The sequence below is a fragment of the Schistocerca cancellata genome, chromosome 2 (genome assembly GCF_023864275.1).
Source record: "Schistocerca cancellata isolate TAMUIC-IGC-003103 chromosome 2, iqSchCanc2.1, whole genome shotgun sequence".
Taxonomy (NCBI): Eukaryota; Metazoa; Arthropoda; class Insecta; order Orthoptera; family Acrididae; genus Schistocerca; species Schistocerca cancellata.
Window position 1 is genome coordinate 296,788,479 of NC_064627.1, and position 24,060 is coordinate 296,812,538.

Consider the following 24,060-nt stretch of genomic DNA (forward strand, 5'->3'; position numbering starts at 1 on the left):
CCCTCATATCGACGATTTGATTCTGACAGGAGCTACGAAAGGTCAGTGAGTGAACACCGGTAAAGTAAGATTCCAACAGATTGATACATGCTGCTGAGTAAAAGGAAATAAGAGAATGCAACTCTGGGAAGTGATGGTAGCACCCACTACTGTTTCACTGAATAAGTACAGAGCGGGTATCCAACTGGGTGGCGAAAGGACTGGAGTCAATCACGTCACTGGGTCACCAATGAGGATGGGGTGACATTTATAAAAAACAAATCAGACCCAGTCTGCAAGGGGGGAGATAGCACCTCTGGGGGTACGAGGGAGGGGCCTTGTCCTGGGACTTACATTTCTTCTTCTTCTCTTCCACAGGTCGAGCAGGGCAACGTATGGAGGAAGGGCAGGCTTCTGCAAGATCTGGGACTAAAGAGAGCAGGCAACCTTGGGGTGCACAGACTGAGTGGCCTGTGGCTCAGTTGCGGTAGCAGGCCTCTAGCCTGAGAGATGCCAGGGGGGTGCGGTCCTGGGAAGGAGACCCATCACTAGTACGTGCCAAAGAAGGGGGTACATCTCAGGCCAGGGAGCGAGAGCAGCATGCCAGTGGGAGGAAACTATGAGGTCATCGGTCCCTTGTTCTGAAGGAAACAATGCCACAAGGGTGAGAATAAGACAATGAGGCTTACAACACAAAATAGAATGAAAGGAAAAACCACAACAACGACTGAAGAGCAACAAACACTTAAATGGACATTAGGGGACAAGAAAACAACAAAGACGCATGAAACAAGAAGAAGAGGTTAAAACAAGAAAGCAGGTTACCGTCACTGGCTGACCATGAGGATAAAAAGGAAAAACCAGCCACTCTGCAACACATTAAGACCTACACCCTGAAAGCGCTAGCGTGAAGGAAACACAGGGACAAAGGACATGTGCTAAAACTTAGAGCAAATGATAAAACTCGAATAAAATGTAAAACTAAAGCTGCTGTTATGGCATTGTCGCCCAACACTGAAGGTAGGGTGCTGGCAAAGTTAAAAGTCTGCTGCAGAGCGGATAAAAGTGGGCAGTCCAGCAAGAGATGGATGACCGTCATTCTTGAGCAACAGCGACACCGAGGTGGGTCCTGGTGACGGAGGAGGTAACCATGCATCAGCCACGTATGGCCAATGTGGAGCTGACAGAGAACTACAGAGTCCCTGCAAGAGGCGTGCACAGAGTTCTTCCACACATTCATAGTCTCCTTAATGCCATGCAGCTTGTTGTGTGTACTGAGGTTATGCCATTTTGTCACCCAAAGCTATAAAACCTTGCGGCGTAATACTGAATGCAGGTCAGTTTCAGAGAAGCCAATCTCCATAAGAGGTTTCTGCGTAGCCTGTTTTGCCAACCTGTCGGCAAGTTCGTTGCCTGAGATTCCGGCATGACCTGGGGTCCTGTCACTAACAAAAAGGATGACGAGGGTAGCACTGGTCGATAGCTTGTAGGCTGCTCAAGGAGTCAGTATACAGGAGAAATGACTCGCATGGACATGAATGGATGTGCTCAAGAGCATGAGATATGGCTGCCAGCTCTGCAGTGTAAACACTGCAGCCATCTGGTAATGAGTGCTGTTCTATATGTCCTCCACGAACACAGGCAAAGCCAATGTGACCATCAGCCATCAGAGTAAACCACTTCATGGCCCCGGTACATGTCAAGAATTGAGAGTAACTGACAGTGGAGAGTCGCAGGGATAACTGAGTACTTCGGGCCATGTAAAAGGTCCAGGAAAAGCCGCTGTCTAGTTGTACACCATGGAGGTGTTCGTGAATGAACCTCAAGTATAGATGGTAATAGCAAGGACTCCAGTTCAGAGAGAAGGGATCACACACAAACTGCAATTGTAAGCCCTGACCTGGGACACCGATGAGGGAGATGAACCGCCATGAGCGGGAAAAGGAGGCAGTAATTCGAATGTGCAGGAGAACTACAAATGTGCGCAATGTAAATGGAGAGCAATTGTGCATGCCTAACCTGCAATGGAGGGACTCTGGCCTCCACCAGGACGCTGGTCACTGGACTAGTCCTAAAAGCTCCTGTCGCTCGGCGAATGCCACAGTGGTACACTGGGTCAAGTAAACGCATTGCTGAAGGTGCAGCTGAATCATAAACCACACTCCCATAGTCAAGGCGGGATTGAGCAAGGGCTCTGTGGAGCTGCAGCAGCGTAGAGCGATGTGCACCCCAGTTGGTATTGCTCAGGCAGTGGAGGGCACTGAGGTGCTGCCAGCACTTCGGCTTAAACTTTGCTGGAAGAGCAGTAAGAAATGTAGAAGTCGTCCGCATACAGAGAAGGTGAGACGGATTGCCCTACAGCTGCTTCTAGACCATTAATGGCCACTAGACATTGTTGTTGTTGTTGTTGTCTTCAGTCCTGAGACTGGTTTGATGCAGCTCTCCATGCTACTCTATCCTGTGCAAGCTTCTTCATCTCCCAGTACCTACTGCAACCTACATCCTTCTGAATCTGTTTAGTGTATTCATCTCTTGATCTCCCTCTATGATTGTTACCCTCCATGCTGCCCTCCAACACTAAATTGGTGATCCCTTGATGTGTCAGAACATGTACTATCAACCGATCCCTCCTTCTAGTCAAGTTGTGCCACAAACTTCTCTTCTCCCCAATCCTATTCAATACCTCCACATTAGTTAGATGATCTACCCATCTAATCTAATCTAATAAATGGTACAGAGAGAAAAAGTCGGGTGGGGAAGGTAAAGGCGAACAGCAACAGCTTGAAGGTGGATATTCAGGGAGATGGGTTGAATATGAAGGTCATCCCGTATAAGCAGCATGATGCCCCCATGAGATGGAATGCTGACCTCAGCGGGAAGATGAAAACGAATAAGTAAGTAATGTGGAAACTCAAAGCGGTCTTGAGGGTGTAACTTCATTTCCTGAAGGCAGAGTACAAGGGGATGCTGCAATGCTAAAAGCAGCCGTAAATTCTCTTTGTGGGACCAAAGGCCGCAGATGTTCCATTGGAGGACAGTCAGGATGAGGAAGAGATGTAGGGGTGTCAACTCGGTGGCCACTGAGGGACTGCCAGTGGAGAGTCGCTACTACAGGGCACAGAAGCATGAGGATCCTGCTCCATGGGGTCCACAGAAGCATCAGCATGCTTGAGCGGTCGGTCGGTGGAGTCCAACGCTGAAAAACAAGTGGCCAGCTGGGCTAAGTGACCACGTGGCGACACCGTCGAGCAGGATCTTCGAGTTGGTGAAGGATAAGACCGTTTGTCTTTAGTGGACTTCTTCGAGTCCTTTTGGTTAGAGGAAGACTCTGGAGGAACGGACGAAGTCTTCTCAGGAGTACTCCTCCTCTCCTTTCCTGCCTGTGATTGTGTAGTGGGTAGCTTTGCCTCTTTAGGCGAGAGTTTGATAGTTTGTTGCACAGTGGGACGGGGAGATGGCAATACTACCTTGACACAGGGTGACTTCACAACATCAGAGCCAAATTTGAGGTCGCATGTCTGCGTAGTCATGTCCTTCATGGAGAGAGGGGTAACAAGAACTGAACTATAAGTGCCAGACAGGAGAACACAGGGTTTGCGACCAGTCAGTAACTTGCGACCTACTGCGTAATGCACTTTATCCTTGACCCGAATGTCTTGAACAGCCCGCTCATCTAGATACACAAGACAATCACAGGAGGAGGCAGCATGGCTGCCATTGCAGTTGATACAGCGGGGAGGAGGAGGTGGACATTCGCCCTCGTGTGCGTCCCTGCCAAAGGTTATGCATTTGGCTGTGTGTCGACAAGACATTCTAAAATGATTGAACAGCAGCGCATCGGATTTGGAATGAATGGCCGGACTGTGATAATTTCACAGCCTCCTTTAATCTTGGACGGCAGCACCACCCTATCAAAGGTGAGCAAAAGAGTGCAAGTGGGCACCAAGGAGGAATCGACCTTTTTCATTACACAATGGATGATAATGACACCCTGATCAGAGAAGTAAGATTATATTTCAGCCTCGGTTAGACTGTCAAGCAGCCTGGTGTAAATGACACCACGGGAAGAATTCAAAGTTCTATTTGCCTCAACTCAAACAGGGTAGCCATGGAGAAGCGAGGCAGCAAGTAGTTGTTGTGCATGAGATTTAGAAGCCATCTCCAAAAGCCAAGTGCCATTCCGTAAATGAGAGCAGGATTTCACAGGGCCAGCAATGGCATCAGCACCTTTGTGAATAATAAACGGATTGACCACAGCAGAGGACCAACTGTCTTCAGTACGTGATACCACAAGCAACCACGGTGCAGTGGGAAGGGTCTCCGAATCAGTAGCCTCATTACGTTTACGTTATGTCAAAGTCGATGGAGAGGATGATTGACTCATTGTGAGGAAATCCCCCATGATTGCCAGCGTCTTTGATGGCGCGCTCTTTCCAACTTGGGGCCCCCTTCACAAGGGGGCGCACCCGCCTTAAGTGATTGTTCACACCTCAGGTCACACCTCCTGAACACCTGACGGAGGGACCAATGGGCAACGTGGGAAGGTTACAGCTCAGGCAATTATCCCTCCCTGGTCATGGCCTGTACCAGGAGGTACATGCAAACACTACCTGTCAACCAGTGGGTGTGAATTACGCATTACCCAGTAACCTTTTATGCGTCAGACGCATGGGACGGCCGAACTTCCAAGCGTTTAAAGCACCGCATTGGGGGATGGATATAGGGCTTTACATCACAGTGGTAGACCATCACCTTGACCTTCTCGGGTAATGTATCATGAAGGCACCGGTGGCAACCTGATTATCCCTTGGAACCCGATGGACACGCCGAACGAAATATACACCTTGCTGTTCTAAATTGGTGCGCGGCTCGTCAGACTGCAAAAGAAGGTCCCTGTGAAATATGATACCCTGGACCATATTTTAGCTCTTTTGTGGCCTGATGGTTACACAAACACCCCCCAGGTTGTCACAAGCGAGTAATGCCCGTGACTGGGCAGAGGGTGCTGTTTCGATCAAGACTGAACCAGATCTCATTTTGGACAAGCCCTCCACCTCCCCACACTTTCTAAATGTTCCACAAAAAACTGAGGCTTCATCGTCATAAAAATTCTCCATCAGCTCTTTAATATACAAGGTACCAGAGTGAATAAGAGCCGCTACCATCATTAGCCTGACGTTCCTCCTATGGTATGGTCAGGGAGGTGAACAATTTGGGGTTGTACTTCTGTGCATTGAATTGAGCCCATGAACACTTAGAGACTGCTGGTGTTTGACTACCAGCAAGAGATGATGTACTACGTTTCATCGCGTTTCATCCACCTTGATGCCACCCACTCCAACCAGGGGCCCTCCCCATGGGTGCCACCCAGCCGCAGCAAAGGCCACCTGGCAGGATGGCCATTGCTGGGAGTCTCGATGCCCCAGGGTGACGGGCATCTACTCCTCGGCGTTCGTGGGGAGTTAACGGCGCAGGCATCAGCAGAGCAATCCCTGTGTGCTCAAGGGGCTACAACCAACAGGGTACATGGCGGCCCCACCACAACGGACTGGCTACCGTGCTCGATATCAGGTGCTACCAAGCGAACTAGTCCTTTATCACTGTCAGCGTAGAAAACGCACCAAGGAGGGTGACCTCACCCAACAGTTGGAGAATGAGCAGAAGTGCAGATCCAAGTCGACGATGGATGCGATAGCTCTCAGTGCATTAGGGACATGATGCACCACGTAAGGCGCCCTTCCTCAGTTGGCTCGCTTTTCGGGAAAGTTTTTTAAAAAAATGGAGGTCAGACGCTGCAGGAGACCATTACATAAAGGTCAAAAGGTGTGAAACTCCTTGTCACCTCTTACGACAGGCAGGAATACCTCGGGCGTATTCTAGCGCCCCAGCCCGCAGAGTGGTGAGAAAGGTACACAGTGGAAGGGGTGAGATGGGAAGTGAGGGGCACGAGGAAGGAAATGAAGACCAGGGAGGAAGAATGGGCTACAATAGCTCAGGGAACTGTGAGTGGCACACACAAACTCACGAAAGGACTGTGGCCTCCTTGTGGAAGGGAAAGGGGGAGGGGCACACGATACGGTGGCTGAATAAGAAGAGACAATTAGTGATAGCTACAGTTTTCTGAATCTATGAACTTTTCAAGAGTGTCACAAACAGAATAGTGTCATTATTTTGAGTATACTCCCCTGTTTCCAGGGGAGAGAACAGCCAAAGCAAGTAGTGTGGGACAGAGAGAGCACACTGGTGGAACCCCAAAATATTGTCCACATGCTCTTGCACAGAATTTATCATGCAGTCATCTTCATACTTGCACTCCAAACATTTGAGCAGTACTCAAGAATGGATTGCACAACTGTTTTCTACATAGTCTTTTTCATGGATGAGCTACACTTTCCTACATGATCAGAATTTACAACTGTGTTGTGTCTTATTTTCTTGAGTGCTTTCTTGAGCTCTACCACAATGGATGTCATGAATTTCATATGTTGAAAAGATTTGTATGAGGGGTGTTCAATAAGTAATGCAACACGTTTTACTTAATTGTTTTGTTCGAAAAATACAGAATTTGTTGTGAGACATCGTGGAATCTTCTCACTTCAGAAACTAGAGCTTCATGAAGTTCCGATAGGTGGCAGCCCTATATGTAGCCTCCAAAATGGCATCTGCAACAGAAGTGCATTCCAAGCAGAGAGTTATCACCGAGTTTGATTTGGCGAAAAAGCACACATAGCCAAAGCTGCTTGCAGAAAGTCTATGGAGATCCGACAGTGAACAAAAGAACGGTGAGTAGATGGATGAGGTGTGTGGTATCATCGCAACAAGGTCATGCAAACCTGTCTGATCTCCCATGTGCCAGCCAGTCGCCCACAGCCTTGACACCTGCATTGTGGGTATGTGCAGACACACTCATTCGAGGTGATTGATGGATCGCAATCAGACACCTCACTGCTCAACTGGACGGACATCTCTGGTGGTAGTGCTGGCACACTCATCAATCAGTTTGGGTATTCAAGCGAGCATGCCTGCTTGATTCCTTGCCACCTAACAGAAAACAACAAATGGTAACAAAGGGCCATCTGCGCAGAACTGCTTCTGTGTTACTGAAAATCTTCTGTTGCACATCATCACAGGTGATTAAACATGGATTCATCACTTCAAATGAGGAAAGAAATCGTAATCCATGGAGTGGCACCATACCACCAGAACTCTGAAGAAAAAGTTCAAAGTAGAACCTTCAGCCAGTAAAGTCATGGCAATGGTCTTCTAGGACTGAAGGCGTTATTCTTCTTGAGTACTACTTTGTTTGCAACTGTAAGGAGAGATGGGCTAAATAGTGGTGTGGCAACTGTCATCAAGGAAAGCTGGACAGGAACAGAAATGATTATAGAAAAAGTTAAAACAACAAACAGAAGACTTACTTTTATTTCTCCAAATGTATGAAGACCCACTACAAATAATGCAGACCAGCTATCTCAGTGTCAACAACGATGAAGCACGTATAGAGGTGTCATAGTGTAGTGGCTGCAAACACAAGTGATCTGAGTGGCTGTCACCAGCGTCCTATTCAGTGGATAGTCACCATTGGGTCTGCCAGGTCTCACATGGCCACTATTGGCATCAGATGGAAACTTACCATTCCATTACCAACCAACCTCGATACGCTGTGGGGTGGTATTAATACATGATACCACAATTCTGTTTGATGTCCTCCTACATGGTGCAATGATCAACTCCTAAGTGAACTGTGCTACCCTCAGTAAGGTGGTGTAATGCCGCTGCACTGAATTGATATGAAGCTGAAAAACAGGATACTGTAGTCAAAATAGTTGAGAATAACGTGGTGTATTGGAATCCCGAATGAAACCAACACTTTAAAAAAAACTTATTGAACACCAGTTCCCCACTCTTGCAATAAACACAGAGGTCAAAAGAGTCATAAGTTGCTTATCCAAAACAACATTGCCCAAGTGTCAACTGACCATTACATCCCACAGTTGTATTGCCAAATTTCTGGACTTAACAATGTCCTCGTAGTCTCATTTGGGCCTGCTTGAAGCATATGCCAGTAAACCAAAAGAGTCGAGTGTCAGAGTAATGGAATGGTTTCATTTTTCTCCGTATAGTACCACTCTATGCATTTCAAGCCAAATAAGAGGTAAGATTAAGAAATAAAAGGAAAAATATTAATGAATGCATATATTAATGTATTACCACAAAACTATGTATTTATACATGTAGGACCTACTGAACACATTCATTGCAGGTAACCACTCACCAAACAATTATGTGGATGAACTGTGAAACATAAGCTCATGTAACTAATGTAAGTTTGTAACTATATATTTATCGTATCCTAGTGCGTGTGCTCGACTGACGTTCTATCATGGCTTTCTTCAAATGCATCCAGCCAGTTAAAGATTATTAATGGTGAGTAAGGAATCAAGTTTCTTCTCAATCATAATTATTCATCTCAATGATTATGCAAACTAATATTGTTACTTAGCTGAAATGTATTGAGGCGTGGATCTGGCCCTAACTGCAGTCGGATATGTTATAAGAGGGCGTGTATGTGTCAATACGACCACTATAATATTTTTGTCAGTTTTAAAACGACGCCAGCATTAGTAAACTCAAACATTAAAAACACTGTTACGAAAGTCATGAAATACAAAGGCTTTTGTGAAATTGGCAGTGGCCGTGTCTATTATATGAATAGGAATTTCTTCGAAACAACTTACTTGAATGAAAGCACTGGGCCGACTTCACTGAATATATCCTTTAATTTCTCCTCAGTTACTTCATAAGGTATATTTCCCACTAAAAAGAAGAAAAGATAATTTGGTGATTTCGTACATATTTTTGAAAAATACCTTTGAATACGATTCTATATCACTACATACCGAAAACAGAACGAAGAGACTTGTCCATTAAGCTTTGGTCCGTCATCTTTCACCGCAAACAGAATCTCCTCGTACACTTCTTGTCTAACAATAACAACAGTTGTTTACAGCTTTCCTGGCTTCGGCGTTCGGCCGCTTATGTTCACAGCTATGAACAGTGTGATGTGTTTTCAAAGATCACAGCAGCAAATTTGAAAACAAATATTTATAAAGAAAATCTTTGGCAGAATGGTAGAGTGGAAATCGATTAATCAAAGCATTGTCTAGTCTAGTACTAGTACAGAGAACTCCTAATAGAATTTATATCTACAGGGAAATGATGTAAATACTCGGGCGCACAGCATGTTTTGAATGAAAAATCCGTTGTGAAGCGTTCCCGACCTAAAGAAACAGGGAATCATATGATACAATAAAACTGTGAGCACGAACTTCGGCAGATGCGATATAATGTGTGTCGTCGACATAACATGATATTGACGGACGGCAGGTCGTCCGCGTCCACGAGCATGAGTTACAAAGGGAACATCAAAAAAGAAGGCAAAACATTGAATCATTTAAAAGATAATTAATTTGATACAAAAGCAAGCAGTGGCATGTTATTCCACCTGCAGGAGTCTAATGCTTTGTGCTGAAATTTTTGTGTAATGTTTGGCCGTGTTCCAAGGTTATGCTAAATTTATTCAATTTTGTTCACCCTAAAGAAGCAGTAATTATATACATATGCTCCTTTTAGAGCTGTTATATTTGTATTGGAAGAGTTGAAAGATTTTTTGAATAAATTCTTTCACCTGTAATCAAGTGAAATACATGCGGAGTTTTTTTCGTCAGCGTACAAAACATGGGAATGCAGGAAGTAATGTCATGGTAAGTTAATGTCAGTGACCTGTTGTTACTTGGATGTACCGTAGCAGACGATTTTAAACGGGAATGTAATCCAGGTTTATAATTTCATGGAGGCACGTATACGTTACGTTGTATGCAATTCGGAAATAAATACAAACTGTGTAATATGTTCGATTGACTGTGCAGCGAGAGCATTTACCTGTCCCAAGTAATAGAAGAAAGTAATTACGTAGAACTTACATAATCCTTAGTCAGCTAGTTGATGTCCTTTCTTTTCAAGAAATTTTGTAACATATTTGCTTTTTTCATATTGTCCTGCATTATTTCAATGTTTTCTGCACAGTCTTGGCATTTATATTTATGTATTTCCTGTGACGTATTATTGTCACTTGCCATACTTCACCATACAATTTTTAACCGTAATTTAATTAATTTTAACCGAAAAATTGAGTATGTATCTCAGTATAATTCAACGTCTAGTCCAATCATCTACAACAGTGTTCCTAATTTGTAGTGTAGAGCGTTACTGAGAAGCTCATCGTAGACCTACTCAATTACACTGCACTTAAAATATCCTCTTCCACCTATTTTCTGACCCATTCCTGCCTTTTTTCCACATCTACATAATTTGTCACTCTGGGTCTACTTCAGAAGAGTTTGTGTTAACTTAAAAGAAAATCCTTCTTTTGTTAGGCATTAAACTCGTGTTGCTAATGTATTGGTTAATTGGTACTTTTCTCTCTATCTGTAAGTCTGCTTTCTTTCCTTTTCATCTGCTTTTGTACTCCAAAGCCATCTTTTGATGTGTGGCAGAGGGTACTTGAAGTACGACTATCATGTCCTCCCTTCGCTGCTGATAGATTATATTAGATGTATTGTTCATTCCAATAGGGTTATAATGAGAAGTTTTTCCAAGTTGTCGAATGTGGAACAAGAATACACAATATTTTCAAAGAAAAACATATATGTTAATGAACATTCCAGACAGCAAGTGAAATGGCCCTCTTGGGGTGTGTTGGATCCTCTTTATTACTATTTCAGCTTGATAAAGGCCCCAGACTTACTAGCAATACTTAAAAACTGGTTGTATGAGTGTTCTGTAAACCACTTCAGTGCTCTTTGCAGATTCTTCCAGTGAATGTTATCCTGGCATCTGGTTATCTGACAATTAATTTAATGTAGTCATTGCACTTTATATTGCCCCAGATAGTTGGTCATGGGTATTTTCCTATTTTTATTGTTTCCGGTGATTTTTTTAACATTAGTGAAATAGAACAAAAACAGACCTTTCACATATCCATATGAAATATAATGTATTTATTTATGTTATGGGTGAACCACCAGTTCCTGTGCCATATGTCACTCCTCTGCAGGTCTTCTTGAATTTATCTACAGTCTTCCAGCATTGCTAATTTCAGTAGAAAATAAGAGTTGTTTATGAACAGTGTCAGAGATCCTGACATTATTTATGTATATTGTAAACAGTAACTGCCCTTTAATGCACAGTTGGGGTACTCCCAAAAAATTTTTTAGGTCTCTCGATTTCATTGTGTTAACAATGATATACTGAGTTCCATCCACTAGGAAGTTCTGAATCCAGACATAAATCTTGTTGTATACTTGATAAACTCATATTTTGTTCACTAAACCGACAGTGTAGAACTGGAATGAATGGCTCCCAAAGCCAAGGAAAACTGCATCAATGTGAGTACCACTGTCTACATTGCTCAGGTAGTCATCTGAGTTTCGCGAAATCTCTGTTAATTTTTACAGAGGAGATATTAGTTCTCCAAAAAGGTTGTAATGTGTGAACATTAAACTTGAACAGATTGATATCAGTGTTATAGGCCTATAGCTGTGTGTGTCTGTCCGACAAGCCTACCTGAAAAATGGAATGACCTGTGCGTTTTTTTTTTTTTCCCCCAGTTGCTAGGTGGCCTTCATTGAAATGGCAATCTATAGTAAACAGCTGCTACAAAGGGATCAAGTTCTTTTGTATATTCTGTGTTGCTTCATATGTTTATCTCATCAGGTCCAGATGTGTTTCCACAATGAAGCAATTTTAGGTGATTTTTCTATTCCTTGATCACTGATCTCTACATGTGCCATTTTGGTGTTTCTACACTGATCGAAAGGAGGAACCATATTACAGTCGCCCACAATGGAACAATTCTGGGAGACCAAATTTATCAATTAGGTTCTCTGTCTCTCACTTCTGTTTTCATTTTGCATTTGAACTACTCTAATGCCACTTACATTGCTCATGCACATTTTGATGTTGTTCAGCTTTTGTTTGTCAAAAAGACTTTGACTTTGCGTAAATGTGAGATGAACCTGTGTTTGCTTTATTTAACTAGGCTGTAGAATCACTGCGATCCCATCCATTGATGTTATCTACTAAGATACTCGGCATTTTCTTTTCTATTACTTTTGACAACCATAAATATTTTCCTGTCTGTCTGGACATTCCATCTATTTATTAAGTTGTTTTCATCTTTTCCCCTGCTGTGTAAGTGATTTTTGTTTTGTCTTAATCAAGGCTTAACTTTATTTCCCAAATATGGTTTCCATTTGCCACATTGTGGATACTGTATATTTTACATGACATGAAAATATCACCACATGCCTACATGTTCTTCCTCCATGACTAATCAGGTTCAGAGATGTGAAATAAAACCAAAATTTGCTGTAGCAAACAAGAGTAGTTTATTGTGAACTGCACTTGTATGACATATTGACTGTTAACTATCATTAACATTAGCTTCATGTTTGTCAATAAATGACATTGATTGCACTCCCTACTTGCTCAAAGAGACTGTAACTACAGAGCAGGCTTACTGTGTGTCCCACCCTTATTTAAGCCATCTGTTTCTTTGTCAACCATTTTATCTTCCTTTCCTATTAGTTTATAATTGATTACAGTTTCCAGTACGTTGTGTGTTGTTTCCTTTTTATACACCCGTGCTTTGTTTTTTTTTCCTTTTTTTTACATTGTATATTAATTTTCATTTCAGATGATTGATTGTCATTCTTAATAGGTTTCCAGGATTCCCGTCCTTATGTTGTTACAAGGGTGTCAATTACTGTATGAAATTTTAGCTTCGTATCCTTCCCTGTCTTGCTATCTGGTTTTGTTGTGTGTTCTGCTAAATATTGTTTGAAACTTGTTCATTTTATTAATCACATCAGTTTCATTTGCATAGCTAATGTTCCAACCAAGTAGCCGAAACTCTTCCATAACAGAAAAGCAGCTATGTATGAAAAGCTGCTGTTGCTGTTTGGTTTGTTGCTGATAGTAATTTCATTTTCACCCTTCCAACATTAGTATGGTGTTTTGTTGCTTCTGGTTTTTATAAATTTCTCTCTACAGTATTCATACTTGTCTCTGGATTTCCAGTGTTTCCTTATTGTATAGATACAAAGATTGCTGTCACACAGTTTAACTGCATAAAAGCATAATACTCATTAGACTGCATGAATTGCAATTCTTTACTTTGAATTGTCATTTTATGTAATAATTGATAATTGAAATATTTTCAATAAATAAAACTGAAATTAGACTGACTGGTTGCTGTTTTATACTGCCCTGTGTAAAAGAACAGCGAAAAATATGGGAAAATTTCATTTTAATTACACTCCACTGTTTAAGCTCTATATCTTACTTGTTAGGCTGTCTAAAAAGACTTTTTATGTGATGGAGAAAACATTTACCTGTGCTGTACTTTTTCGTTGCATTCTTTGCATGTGCTCGTCTTCATGTATTGAATGTCAGATGTAATCTGCTGCAAACCACTGTGAAGTACAAGACAAAGGGTACAGCCCACCGACCAGTTATTACGACTTTTTCCTCAGCCATTCACGCATGGGGTGTGGGTAGAATGATTGTTCAAATGCCTCTTTTGTGTGCTGTAATTAACTTAATCGTGTCCTCGTGATCCCTATGGGGACGATATGTAGGGGGTTGTTGTATAGTTCTAGAGTCATCATTTAAATTCAGTCCTAGAAATTTGTTTGTAGACTTTTCAGTCTAGTTCATTCGACATCTCCGCGACACTTTCACGTCAAAAAGAGCTGTGGCCATCTATGCTGCTGTTCTTTATGTTCAATAATCCACTTTTTGTGCTATTTGGTATGGGTTCCACATACTTGAGCAGTATTCTAGAATGGGTTGCACAAGTGATTTTTAGTAATCTTCTGTGTAGGATGATTGCATTTCCTTAGTAGTCTGCAAACAAACCAAAATCTGCCAACTGCTTTATCCACAGCTGAGCCTGTGTGATTGTTCCAGTTCATGTCCCTACTAAGTGTCACACCCAGGTATTTGTTAGATTTACAGATTCCAGTTGTGACTCACTGGTGTTCTGTTCATAGGGTATTATGTCTTGTCATTTTGTGGAGTGCACAATTTTACATTTGTGAGCACTTAAGGCCAGTATTACACTATCAAATTTCTTTGTCAAAGATTTGATCAAAGATGTGATCAAATATTCGTCAAATATATTTAACAAAGATCTTTGACATGGCGCTAAAAAGGGGTATTATACTGTCATCATATTTTTCATCAAAGTTCAAGATGGCTGACAACAACAACTTGTAATTAACTGCAGCAGTTGCAAGTACCACTATTGCACTATGTGCACATGCGGAAGAGAAGCGGGGGAAAAAAAGGAAACGTGCCTGGGGGAAGCCGTGGGTTTTACAATGACACGATAAAAGCATTCAACAAAACTTGTTACCTGAGCTTATAGGGGAGGACATAGAGTCGTACATCAATTACTTAAGAATGGATGAGCATAGGCCTACATTTCTGTATGTGCTCAGTGAAGTGTATATCACAAAGCACAATACTCACTTAAGCACTGCTATATCTTCAGAAGACAGGCTCACTGTAACACTCTGATTCCTTGCTACAAGAGAGAGTTGGGTTAGGTTAGGTCAGGTCTCCAATCTTCTTTATCAGTTTTTGTATTCAGGGTGCCTCACATTGTAAAGTGCTTCATCAGCTTCATACATATCTAATAATTTTGTAGTTGTTGGTACACACCAATTGTATTTACTGGCAATGTTTATAAAAACACTACAGATGACATAACACTGCAGCGATGCTAGTGCTCCACATGGTAACATTGTAGTGAACAGAAGACAAGTGCCTTCTTTGATCAAATCTACAGCGAGGCCCTAGATTTGATCGAATATTTGATGACATTTTACAAAGTTTGCCTATTACACCATCAAATTTCCTTGACAAAGATATTGGACAAAGAAATTTGATAGTGTAATACTGGCATAAGCAAGCTGCCGATCTATATGACACTTTGAAATAATATCAGAGACTAACTTTGATCAGACTGTATTTCATTGTAGATAACTGCACCACCTGTGAAAAGTCTGAGGTTAATATTAATATTGTCTTGAATGGTATTAATATACAAAATGAATAGCAAGAGACCCAGCACACTTCCATGGGATACACCTGAAGTAACTCCTACGTCTGTCGATGATGCTCCATCCGAGATAACATGCTGCGTCCTCCCTACCAGAAAGTGCTCAGTCCAGCCACAAATTAAGCTTGGTACCCCATATCATTGTACTTTGGGTAATAAATGTAGGTGTGGTACTGAATCAAATTCTTTTTGTAAAACAAGAAATATTGCATCTACCAGACTGCCTTGATCCAAAGCTTTCAGTGTGTTATGTGAGAAGTGTGAATTGGTTAAGAGTGAGAGGATCATCCAGATGAGACTAAAGGCTGGTAATACACAGCATACGGTTTGGAAGTATATGCACCACAGACAGGATACATCATGGAGGAGAAAATGCTTTTCTTTAATAAACTTGAAGAACAAATAACAGAGTAGAACACTGTCCCTATGGGTGACCTGAATGCTGAAGCTGCTACAGGAACTCTAGGATGAGAAAACATCATTGCTCCTCATGGTTATGGGAACAAAGCCAGAAGGAGAGAACCTAATTGATCTCTATGTGCAAAACAACTTATCCATACAGAACATGAGGTCTCAGAAGATGGAAGGTCATAAAATAACGAGATGCAGCTGGGATGATAAACGCAAGACTGTGATAGGCTTCATCATCACTGATAGAAAAATTGGTCTGTATCTTACAGATGTTAAAGTCATACCCAGTGAATGCCTACATAGTGACCACTGGCTATTAACTGCCGACCTTAAAGATGTTCAGGTGCCAAAGTTTAAACAAAAGAGAATGCCAAAGATTAAGACTTGGCTATTGAAGGCCATGGAAGCAATAGAAGGCATAAAGCATGAATAACAGCCGAATTACCCAAAACTGGGAAAGCGGAGTAGAAGAAGAATGGTCTTTATTCAAAGAAACCCTTGTTAGAGAAGTCACGGACATTTGCAGAAAAATGAGCGCTATGCCAAAAGAGAAGGAAACACCATGTTGGAATGATTGGGTAAAAACAGCAGTGAAAGATAGGAACATACTGAAAAGAAAATTAAACCATGAAAAACAGGTAATAGATAAAAACGAATTAGCAGTTGAACATCTAGCTCAGTAATACGAGAGAAAGGAACTAGCTGTAAAAAGACTGGTCCAGGAAGAAAAGAAAAAGTGCTGGGAAGAATTTACTAAAACAATAGAGGAAGACTGTCAGGGAAGTAGGAAACAGATGATGGTAACTTAATATGAACAGAGAAAGGGATCAGGAATGAATGAAAAAAAATACTCAACATGGTGCTAAATGGAGATGGGAACAACACAACCATCAATGACTGTAGAGTAATTAATGAAGCCCAAAGTAACAGACACCCATTAACATGGTGTGAGGTAGAAACAGCATTAAAGAGCATGGGGAATGGAAAGTGTACAGGCTTTGATTATCTCAGCTCAGGCATCATAAAGGCGGCTATAATATTATGCTTAAATTAGTCTTATAGTGTGTTATCAGTGGTTTGGGAAGAAAATAGGATCCCAGAAGATTGGAGTAAAGGAGTCATCATTCCTCTGTTCAAAAAGGGCAGTCGACGAAAATATGGAAATCAGAGGCACACACTGCTGTCATACACATTGAAGCTGTTTGAAAAGATCATAGAAATGAGAATTAGAAAGTAGTAGAACCTTTGCTTGAGGAAGAACATCATGGATTCGGGAAAGACTGAGGTACTATGGATCTTATTTTTGCAATAAGAATGCTGACAAAAATGTACTGGGATTATTAAAGAAATCTTGTGATTATATTTGTGGATATTGAAAAAGTGTATGACAGTGTTCCTTGAAACAAGATATGGGAATGTTTGAAAGACCTAAGGGTGCCAAAGTACCTAATTGATAAATTCAAGATACTATACCAAAAAATGCTACTGTGTGTCCAGATAGGCAACGGACAATCAGAGTGGTGTGAAACAAAGAGAAGTGTTCAACAAGGAAGTGCCCTTTCACTACTCCTGTCTGTAATAGTAATGAACAAGATCATAAAATCTATCAAGAAAATAGACAGAAAATGCCCTGGTTTTTGCTGATGATTTGAAAGTATGGGGAGAGACAGAAGCTGAAGCACAGAAGAAACTTGGATCAACACATTCAAAAATTTCAGACTAAAAATAAGTAAGACAGAGACAATAGAAATAACCATCAACAGGCAAGGAACAACCTCAAATATATTTATAGAAGGAGTCAAAGTAGAATCTGTTCCACATTTCAAGTACCTAGGAAGCATCATCTCGAGAGACAACACCATGAAGTGGGAAATACTCAGTAGGACACAGAAAGCGATCAGTTTCTTCAGTCAAATCTGAAATCTTCTCTGGGATGATAAAATGCCATTAAAAGCAAAAGCAACCATGTACCACACCTATTTCATACCAATCCTAACAAATGGTTTAGAAACATGTACCCTACTAAACAAAGACCTAAGCTGAATTCAATGAGATTCATTAGAACTATGAACCAAACAACTAGAAAGGACAAAACCAGGAATGAGGTGAATAGAAAAGTTGCTGTTATTGAGGTTCCTGTTACCAGTGTCATAAAGACATGTGAGCTTCAGTAGTGAGGGCAAATAATGAGAATGAACAGCCAGAGACCTGCCAAAAGGTATTTCAACCTGAAAGAAGACCACAAGGAAGGCCAAGAAAATGCTGGATAGAGACTGTAAGATCAGATGTGGAGGAGAAAGGACGCAAATGGGAAGCTGTTCTGGAACAGAAGGAGAGGGCGAGCACTTATATACCACACCCGAGAAACTGAAGTTGGAGAACAATGATGATAATGTTGATACAACAAATGGACGTCAAGAATATTGTATGGTAGTTTCGTGTATCATATCTGCAACCCTTCTCATAGACAGGTGTGACCTGTGCTTTCTTTCAGTTATTAGTCAGGAATGTTGTTCAAAGGATGTACAGTAGATTATACACACTCTGAAGAGAAAAAAAAGTACACATAGAAAAAGATGTTGATTTTGATCCAGTGACTGCATATGTCACCTGGGGGGCAGCAGCTGTATTGATAATGGTTTCAAAATTGTCTCCAAACAAATAGCTTAGATGGCTTACCTACCAGAGCGCCTTCTGTATCTACCATTTAATAGGGAATGCTCAAAGCCAGAAGGCTCAGTGTGGTGAAAACATATGATGCAAGCAGGCAACCATGACATGGAGATGCACTTGTGCTCTTACAGCCAACTGAGTGAGTTTGAAAGGGATAAAATTGTAACTTTCTGAGTTGTGGAATGGTTCTTTTGGAGAACTGCAACACAAGTTGGATGTGCTGCAACAGTTGTGCAATGATGCTGGTATCAGTGGTCACGTGAACATTCTAAAAAAGAGGTTTGGACAAACCCGCAACACAGGCGCCCAGGATCGTCGCATTGTAAGAGCAGCAGTGGAACATTGTACTTCTACTGCAGCGTGTATAAGAGGTCTTGTGAGCCCAGATGTGTCAGTACGAACTGTTGCGAACCACTTATTAGCAGTTGTGCTACAGGCACGCACATCTTTACCCCATCTTCTGCTCATGCCACAGCATTGACATGCATGGTTCTACTGGTGGTGGCAGAGGATGACTTGAAAGATAGAATGGTGCACCATGGTCTTAAGTGATGAAAACAAATTCTGCCTGGATGCAAGAGATGGTAGTTTGCGTGTATGATGGAGACCTGGTGAGCACTGTGCCATAGAGTGCATTTGTCAAAGACACACAGGCCCCACCTCAGGCCTTATGGTATGGGAAGCAATAAGCTATAACTCTTGTTCACCTTTGGTGTTTATGGAGGGGATGCTAACAAGCACTCAGTACATGCTGAGTGTTGTTAGAACTGTTCTTTTGCTGTTAAAGCTGTGTAACTCAGAATGTTGTGAAAGACGTGCAGCAACTTCCCTGGTCAGCTTATTCTCCAGACTTGTCCCCAATTGAGCATGTGTGGGATATGATGGGACAAGATGTGATTCATGTGACTCACCAACCATCAACCTTACAGAACTGTGTGAACTGATCGAGCAGGCGTAGAATAACGTATCATGGACATTATTCACCATCTGTACGTTCAGCTGGATGCCAAGGTCACCGCCTGCATTCCTGCACATGGAGGCTACACTGCATACTAATATGGATGTTTCAGCATGGGTCAATACCTGATACCTCATCATTTCACTTACTCCATATGCGCTCTTACGACGACAAATCTTGAGTGACTCCCCTCCTCCACTGTGCCCCTGGCAGTGGCAATGTAGTAACAGGGGGTCTTTTCTGAGCCACAAACTGGGTGTAGAGTCTATAGGGAGTTTATCGGTCCCTGGGGCTTCGTCCAATTTCAGCAATGTCAGCTGCTTGTCAATGCTACTGACATGTTTTACGTACTGGGTTGGTGCAGTAATTCATAGCATTTTTCCCTAAGTTTAATAAAAACAACACACACACATAACAGAGACTTCAGTTGGTAGTAATAACGAAGACTTCAGTTGGTAGTAATATGTTCTCCTTCACTATTTACAACAGTCTGCAATCATTGGGGTAGCTTTTCGATTCCATGATTGTAGACATCATGTGGTTTTGAGGCGAAGAACTTGCACAGTTTCATCTGGAGAGGAAGTTCTGTGAAGGTTGTTTGATAGAAGGTGGAAAAGATGAATATCTGAGAGTCCAAGATTAGGTGAATGGCATGGGTGCAGAATGACTTCCCAACCCAACTCATGTAAAGTGTTTTTTGTCAGCATAACAGAATTCAGGTGGGCATTACCGTGGGGTAGCACCACTTCATGTAGTTTTCCTGGTTTTTTCTCATGGACTGCATGTGACGACATCTCAGATGCCAACAAAAAATGTCAGCAGTGATGGTTACACCTCAGGGAAGTAGTTTGTAGTACACCACACCAATGCTGTCCCACCAAATGCATAACATTATCTTTTGTGTGCAGGTCTTTATAAGGAGTGTTGCTACTTTGTTTGGGCTCAACTATTCCTTTCTGTTCCTTATGTTAGCATGAAGAGACCATTTCTTGTCACCAGTAATAATACAGCATGGAAATGGGTGGTGTTCAAGACATGAGCAAGCAGAGATGCATGTATGGCCACCTGCTGATGTTTGTAATTATGGCTTAGAGCACGCAGTACCCAGATATCCGAGCTTTATACCTTTCTCATAACACAAAAATGTTACATGATGGTGGAATTATCACAGTTCATCACTTTGCCAGTTCTCAAGTACACAGATCTTCATCATTGTGGATTAATGTGTTTAATTGATCTTCATCAAACCCCAAAGGTCTTCCGGAATTTCAAGAGTCACTAATGTCAGAACCATCCTCCTCAAAACAAGAAAACCATTTTCTTGCCATGATCTGCCCAATGTCAGTATCCCCATACGTGAAGCAAATATTTCTGGCTGCATCCACAGCTGCCACCCCTCTATTGAACTCAAACAGAAGAATGTGTCAGAAATTTTGCAATTTCTCCACTTGACGTTCCATTTTCTAACGTCACAGCTCCACTCAATATCATCAAATGAGAGGATGACACTATGCAAACTCAAATAACAAACAGCAAATAAAAAGTGACAGCTGATAAATAAACCCATAGCAACCGCAATAGCAACGTGCAAAACAAAAATGTGGCAAAGTTGTGCACCAGCCTAATATTTTAGTCATCTTTTCACTGGTATGAGAATTAAATTGGGACAATACTCCTGGCTTTTCCTTTGTAAAAGATCAGTTGAAGACAGAGTTAAGCATTTCTGCTTTTTCTTTGCTACCCTCAATTTCAGTTCCTGTCTCGTTCACTAGGAACTGGATATTAACTTTGGTACCACAAACAACTGTTACATGCAACCAGAATTTCTCGGAGTTTTGTGAAAGATTTTTAGACACTATTCTGCTATGGTAGTCACTTTAGGTTTTATGGATTCCTCTCCTGCCTGCCAAAAGGGAATCATTCAGTATCTCTCTATAGCCCTATGCTTTGTTTTATACCTATTACGCAGTAGTCTCTGTTTCTTTAGAAGTTTCTTTACAGTGACTATACACCATGGAGGATCTATTCCATGATGAACTGTTCTACTGAGTAAATATCTGTCCAGTGCATGCTCAAGTGTTCGTTTCAACTGAAGCTATGATTCCTCTACATTCTCCTTTCCTGAGCTAAAATTTCAAGTTCCTCATTGAGATATAACACTACTGCTTTTTTTTTTTCTAGGTTGCTGAATATATAAATCTTTCTACTTGTTTTAATTGCCCTTTGTACTTTGATATTTGAATAATGCAGTACGCCCAAAACCTATCATGGTAGCCATCCCTTTGTTGGAGAAAGAGGAGGAGGGGGGGGGGGGTGTCATGAAGTACCTGCATGATAGTAACCCCCTAAGCACACAGGGATTGCCCTGTTGTGCCTGAGCTGCTGATACACCCCCATGTGTGCCAGAAATACATGCCTGTTATGGCTGGGGCACAGGGTTTCTGAGTAACAGTTTATTGGCTTGGTACCCAGCTGAGGCTGGGTGGTATCAATGGGGAGAACCCCCGTTTGAGTGGGGGGACTTGCATGTGAAGTGGATGAAGCTTTCTCCTGCTGGTGGTCACATGACCCAATCAATTTCTACAGAAGGGACCTCCAACTGCATTCCGGGCAGGACGGCTCGCACACCTTACCCCTGTCACTCCCTTCCTACTTATCCTTGATTTTATGTCTGTCTTACTGTATCTTATTTACAATCAGGTTACTGGATTTGCCTTTTGCATCCTCCTTTTGAGGATTATTCCTGCTTACAGGATGAATGAACTGATGACTTCACAGTTTGGTCCTTTTAACTTCAACAATCCACCAATCTACAGTTCAACCAATCTACAGTTCCCCAATAATTGCCTTTTATGTTCTGATGTCTGGGTCTTATCTCAAATGTCTTTTATTGCTTTTGGTGAGTTTTTAGAAATGCTCTTTGAAATTAAAAAATTCACACCTTTTTTCTGCAACAGTGTAAAGTTTAATTCCTTTAATGTATTGGTTGTACATCAGCTTTTGCTTTATTGCTGTTGTGTTATTATCTGACCAATCACATGTATGCAATGTGGTCGACAGTACGCATTTTGAATTTTGAATCTCTACCTCATGGTAACGAATGAATAATGTAGTAAGCCATCAAATATATCTGTAGCATTATTCTACTGTGTTTGTCTGTGATGTAACCAGGGAGAAATACATTCAGAAATCCAGGAGTGTTTCTGTTCCAGTTTTGTGCGCCCCCCTCAATTTCCATCCTCCATTACTATTTTTCTGCCTACCAAATGGTTATTTTCATGTAAAACATCTGTTCTTCACTTCTGCATGTGTTCTGGCTATTAATAACCTTTTTTTTTGCAAATTGAAAGAGTGCGTGCTAGTTGGTGATATACGTCTACATCTACACGATTGCTATGCAGTTTGCACCTAAGTGTATGATGCAAGATCCACTAACAGGCTGTTTATCTTCTGTTCCACTCTGGAATGAGGGAAAAAATTAACAACTGAATCTGCCTCTGTGAGCTCCATTTTCATCACAGTGTTCATTTCTGTCTAAGTAGCTTGTGGTCAATGTAGTATTTTGGCATTTGAAGGATAAAGTTGGTGATTTTAATTTCATCAAAAGGTCTCACCACAAAATAAATCCCTTTATTTTAGTGATTGCTACCCCAACTTAACATACCCATGACACTCACTCCCCTCTTTCATGATAATACAGAATGAAGTGCCCTTCCTTAGACATTCTCACTGTACTCTGTCAATCCTATCTTGTAAGCACCCTACAGTACATCAGTAATGCAGTAGATGGACAAGTATAGTGTTGACAGTCTTGTTAGTAGATTTGTTGCATGTTCTAAGTGTTGTGTGATAGAAAAAATTCATTGGTTCACCATCTCTACAACATTTTCTGTGTGATAGTTGCAATTTAAGGTGTTCTTGATTGTAATCTGTTGGTAGTTAGTTTATTTGACAATCTTTAAATTTTTATGATTTAACATGTAACCAAAATGTAATGTAATTATTTTAATACTCAGGTGGAGAACCTAACAGTTCAAGGTCAATTGCCATTTACCCCAACATGCGGGTACCTTGTTAAAATACCTTTGCAATTTGTTTTGATCTTCTTGTGACTTTGCGGGACAGTAAATGACAGAATCATTTGCAAACAGTGGAAGGAGGACACTCCAATTGTCTCCTGAATCATTTCTGTAGATTAAGAACAGCTGGTTGCACATAACCCCACATATATCTTCAGATTCACTAAGTGATTTTCTGTGAGTTACTGTAAACTGTGACCTTTATGATGGGAAATAGCAATTCTAGTCACATCTCTGAGACAGTACTCCATAGAAACACAATTTAATTAGTAGCCAATTTTGAGGAGTGGTGTCATAATCCGCATGGAAACTTAAAAATCAAACAATGGAAAATGTGGTTCCCATCTCGATAGCACTCATTATTCCATTTGAATAAAGAGCCTGCTGTGTTTCACAAGAAGAATATTTTGTGAATCCTTGCTGGTTGAGTTATGTCCATACCTGCAACCTCAAATTTACTTGATCTTGCCCGACACACCCCTTGAGTTCTTCAAGACTGACACTGTTCAAACACCACAAGGGTATTAGAATGGATACGAAAGATCTTTGTACAATGGTGCCATGCCTTGCACTGACATGCATTGACACTAGGGGATGCCATTTTCAACAATTGTTTTGAATGTAACAGCTTGTGAAGCTTGTGCAGGTAAATGGGGATCATTATTTTTGTATCATAGACTTAGAATTTTTGGTCTGCTGACATAAAGTTACATGTACTGTTACTAGTGCATCGACAAAGGAAAGTATTGGAGGATACTATGGAGTCTTCAGAA

The 24,060-nt window shown here is 41.4% G+C and overlaps 2 protein-coding genes across 5 annotated transcripts in view; one reads left to right on the plus strand and one right to left on the minus strand.

The window, feature by feature from the left end:
- Positions 1–9,059, minus strand: part of LOC126161669 (cleavage stimulation factor subunit 2 tau variant) — a 90,286-nt gene extending 81,227 nt beyond the window's left edge. For both annotated transcript variants that reach the window (XM_049917667.1, XM_049917666.1), the window contains exons 1-2: positions 8,880–9,059; positions 8,718–8,796 (exon numbers count right to left, since the gene is read on the minus strand). In XM_049917667.1, the coding sequence (XP_049773624.1) occupies positions 8,718–8,796; positions 8,880–8,925 (125 nt within the window). In that variant the 5' untranslated portion in view covers positions 8,926–9,059. The remainder of the gene's footprint in view (positions 1–8,717; positions 8,797–8,879) is intronic.
- Positions 9,060–9,160: 101 nt separating this feature from the next.
- LOC126161668 (protein PHTF1) overlaps positions 9,161–24,060 on the plus strand; it is a 208,230-nt gene continuing 193,330 nt past the window's right edge. The window contains exon 1 of one of the 3 annotated variants that reach the window (XM_049917664.1): positions 9,161–9,743. In XM_049917664.1, coding sequence (XP_049773621.1) covers positions 9,718–9,743 — 26 coding nt within the window. In that variant the 5' untranslated portion in view covers positions 9,161–9,717. The remainder of the gene's footprint in view (positions 9,744–24,060) is intronic. The other 2 variants (XR_007534942.1, XR_007534944.1) reach the window with 2 other exon arrangements.